General features: G+C 41.3%; 1 protein-coding gene across 1 annotated transcript; it reads right to left on the bottom strand.

Moving 5' to 3' along the window:
* Positions 1 to 3,808: 3,808 nt before the first annotated feature.
* LOC147432175 (uncharacterized) lies at positions 3,809 to 4,215 on the bottom strand. Its single transcript, XM_086491530.1, has 2 exons — positions 4,091 to 4,215; positions 3,809 to 4,031 (listed from the first exon to the last, which is right to left on the bottom strand). The coding sequence occupies exons 1-2, from the start codon at positions 4,213 to 4,215 to the stop codon at positions 3,809 to 3,811; spliced, it is 348 nt and encodes a 115-aa protein (XP_086347656.1).
* Positions 4,216 to 4,604: the final 389 nt, after the last annotated feature.

Genomic DNA, 4,604 nt, shown 5'->3' with positions numbered 1-4,604 from the left:
GAAGTTATCACTATCTATGGATTTCAAACGGGCACCAATGTCCATTGAAATAGTTGAGCAAAAGTTATGGATGACAAAGCTTTGATATGAGGCACCATTGGAAACTAAATGGGAAGCTTTCAAGAAATTTATTTGTTCTTGTGATGAAGAATGCTTTGGCATAAAACATCTCCATGGTATTAACAAAGATAGATCACGCAAAAGGTGGTTTGATGAAGAATGTCGAGATGCTCAAAAGTCCTTGATAAAACTTGATGCAACTATGGACATAGACAACTATCAAAGTCATTTGCATACATACAAGGCATTGATTCAAAAGAAGAGAAGAAGATAGGGAGTAAAGCAACAAATTTTTTAAGTCCAAGAAAAGGCACGTGCATGTGGAAGATTTTGGAGAAACTTGAGGGGCAAGCGGGTTGATAATTTTGGTAACTTGAGGCTTGTGGATATGCACACACATTGTAGGCAACTATATGAGAGACCAAATGCTAAAAAAATTACCATTTTATGGTTCATTCCCATGTATGCCCTCTTATTTTACTATTGATAACTTTGCTTCTCTCACATTTTCAACCATGACTTAGACCTACACACTTTCCTCTCCCAGTCATAGTGTGGGCTCTCCATTGCGAATCTCATCACTACAATTTGGAGCATCAACAGTCACTCATTAGCCATACACATACTAAATCACATGTAACTTTGGTCCCACATGTCATATTTGACCTCCAAGGATGATAATAAAATCTCTCTCTCTCTCTCTCTCTCTCTCTCTCTCTCTCTCTCTCTCTCTCTCTCTCTCTCTCTCTCTCTCTCTAGTGCATCCATTTTCTGAGCTAGTAGATAGTAGTTCACTCTTTTGATTGTTGTAACTTCTTTATCCGAACTCCAATTTGGGTGATCTATAGCCTCAATCAAAGAGCACGATACCCTCTATGCATTGATGAAATTTTCAGAGTTATGGAAGGCGTTTCTGTAGCAACATTTTTGAAGTGAACAGGTTCAAGAGATGTGACTCTCATCTCTTCTTTTACATACAATGTTTTCCGACACTTGCAAGGGTTCTTCTTCTTCAACAAGGTCCACAACCATTGTATAAAATGATCCAACACAACCACTGAACCAACGACATCGAAAGCCATGATCATGGCATATTTAGTATCATTGCAAGAGACCGTAAACAAACAAGGTGAAGACTTACGAGAACTTGCACAAGAGAATGACACTCTAAAGGTTCTTGTGGTTGAGAATGGGAATCTCAAGAGGACACTTGAGATGCAAGCAACATGTTTGATGCAACTTGAAGAGGAAGTCAAGGAATGTAAACGCTCTCTTCTGGACTTGAATTCTTTAAAGGAGCGCATGAGCAAAGTAGAGCATGACCATGTATTGAAAGAGGAGAAATTTGACACCATGAGCCGGGATGTATGCAACATGAAAAATGTATGCATAAACAAGTCTTGAGCTGATATATGTGGTAACAACGTGGTTTCTAATATCTCACTCATGAAGGAACGGGAGCGGCGTTCCAAGAACATTAATTTTCATTGAACTCTCAAAAAGAAGTTAGAGACGTCTCCTTCTCTTGCCATTGTTATCAAAGATTTCTTCAAAACCCACTTTGGCATGTCTGGAGTTATGTTCTATGGAGCACATAGAGTGGCTAAGCAAGGAGCTCCTCGCTCGGGAGAACGGCCGATTGTATGCACCATGCCGGATGAGACCAAAGTAAAGATTATCCTTGATAATTGTTGGATATATTGGAGGGATACAAAATGTTTTCTATGTGAATATCACAATATTAAGCAACAAAATATGCATCCCAAGGCATACGAGGAAAAGAATAAGAAAAACAAGGAGATCTCTCAAAAGAAAATGTGCCAAAGGAGGAGGCAAGTCCCTCAAGCAAATAGGGATGCGCGACCTATGAGACCGAGTTACAATTGTTAATATTCTTTTGAAATTGCAATGGATACCCATGGAATGTGGGGTTTGGCAATGATGAACTCACAAGCAAAGCCGATGTTGTACTTCTTGATGAAACTTAGGAGCATGATACACAAAGGATTAATGGCTTGGAGGATTACAATGTAGTAGTGGTCAAAGAATCTCAAGCAACGAAGAGGGCAAGGAGGGATAGTGTGTATGGTTAAGAAAGGGCTGAAATATTTTGTATCAATTGTAAAAGAAGACAAGTACAAATGTTATGTATGGCTGAAAATTATGACACCAAAAAGAGCATCCATTTTTGTAGCCGATTGCTACATTTCTCATCATGATTCCCCCTTTATGCTTGCATGGATAGAGATCAAACATTTTTTGATTTAGAAGAGGATATTTCTTATTTCAAAGGCAAACGTGATGTTATCGTATTTGGGGATATGAATACTCACACTAAAACATTGCAACAAGATACTCAACAATTTGATATGCCATACATTTCAAAGGAGTTGGAGGAAGTTCACTTGTATGTTTGTACTTCAATGGATGAGAAAGAGCCGCAGATCACTATGGAAAATTAATTTTACACATTTGTAATAGCACGGATATGCTCATTGCCATGGTGTATCTTTGTGGAGTGGAACCATTGGATTTACATGTAGAAAATATAATGTGGATAGTGTGATTGACTATATACTACTCTCCGAAGCCATTACATAAACATAAAGAGTTCTATGTTTGGCCAATGGGCCTTGGAATCAGACCATCGGACCTTATGTATTGACCTTGCATGTGGAGAAGCAACGAAGCATGATAATCTTAGCCAAAGAAGGGAAGAGAAAGCATCACTATGTATGGATTTCAAACGGGCACCAATGTACATTGAAACAGTTGAGAAAAAGTTATGGATGACAAAGCTTCAATATGACCCACCATTGAAAACTAAATGGGAAGCTTTCAAGAAATTTATTCATTATTGTGTGCTTTGGCATAAAACATCTCCATGGTATTAACAAAGATAGATTACACAAGAGGTGGTTTGATAAAGAATGTCGAGATGCTCGAAAGTCCTTGATAAAGCTTGATGCAACTATGGACGGAGACAACTATCAAAGTCATTTGCATACATATAATGCATTGATTCAAAAGAAGAGAAGAATATGGGGAGTAAAACAACAACTTTTTCAAGTCTAAGAAAAGACACGTGCATGTGGAAGATTTTGGAGAAACTTGAGGGGCAAGCTGGTTGATAATTTTGGTAACTTGAGTCTTGTGGATATGTACGGGATATGTACACACATTGTAGGCAATTATATGAGCGACCAAATGCTGAAAAAATACCATTTTATGGTTCATTCCCATGTACGCCCTCTTTTTTTACTATTGAGGATGTATGCGATGGGCTTGAAAAGTTGGCCACTCGCAAAGCGGGAGATCTTCAAGGTATCAAGCGATGAGTGGATGTGTGATATGTTTTTAGAAAGCCTTTGATATGATTCCACGTAACAACTTGTGGAGAAGGATGGAAGAACTCCAAGTACCAAGTGAGTTTATGCCTGCGGTTTCTCTAATCTATAGGTTAAACAAGGATGTCCGTTGTCACCGACTCTCTTTGGTCTATGCATCGATCAATTGGAACAAATGGTACTTGACTTTCTGCAAGAAGAAGGCATTGAAGGGGTCACTATTTGCACTCATGCTTTTGTTGTATCAAGCAACATCAACACCGTTCTCACGTTTGTCATTCAGAAGTAGAGTAGCCACATTGCAATGCCGATGTTGGGATGTGCTGGAGACGAGAAATGATGCATAATAAATAACAATATAGGCTAGTAGGCGGGTGCTCCAAGATCGAAGGCGTTGAACATTATCGCTCGTCTCCGGTTACGAGCTTGGTAGCATTAACTACTATGTGCAACCCGTAATTGTGGACAGTACCCGTCGCTCCTTTCACATGACAATGGACACAACCTGCCAGCCATGCCACCAGTGCTTCGAGCAGCTGGACCAGCCCATCTTTGACCCTCGAGTGGACTCCACAAGTCTTTCCATAATCAGAGGCGACTCCCCTCTTTGCAATCTCCTGGGCACTGCCTCCAATTAAATGTCGACATCAGACAACTCCGTCTGCACCTACCTCAAAGTGTACCAGGATGGTGGCATGACCGCCAGCAAGCTCGTCGTCTCCGACACTCGCGCTGCTTGACTTCCTGTTCGGCACCACCAGAGCTGCTGTGACCAAGAGGGTAGCTTTGAGGCCATGGCCGGAATCATGGGTCTGAGCCGCGGCCCCCTCACCTTTCCATCACAGCTGCGTCGTAGAGCACTGCCCAACACCTTCTCCTACTCCCTTCCCCGCATGTAACTCACCGGACTCTTCCATGCTCACGTTCACCACCGTCGAGAGTCATATCGCACCTATCACCGTCTTTACTCCGCTCATCGTCAACCCTCAACATCCAATCTACTACTACGTCGAGCTTACAATGTTTCGAACCATTTCCTCGACCTCACGCCTGGCCTCGTCGACATCGACTCACGCATCGGTGTGGCGGCTTACAGATCAACTCCTGTGCAGTCATCACTCAATTACTCCAGCCATTGCCAATCCCTAATTCACTATGGGAGAGTATATCCATGGATTTTACCTTTTGATTACCCAA

This window comes from Adiantum capillus-veneris, chromosome 20, assembly GCF_014529385.1.
Source record: "Adiantum capillus-veneris isolate H3 chromosome 20, ASM1452938v2, whole genome shotgun sequence".
NCBI classification, from domain to species: Eukaryota; Viridiplantae; Streptophyta; class Polypodiopsida; order Polypodiales; family Pteridaceae; genus Adiantum; species Adiantum capillus-veneris.
This window is presented reverse-complemented; position numbering and strand designations above follow the sequence as displayed.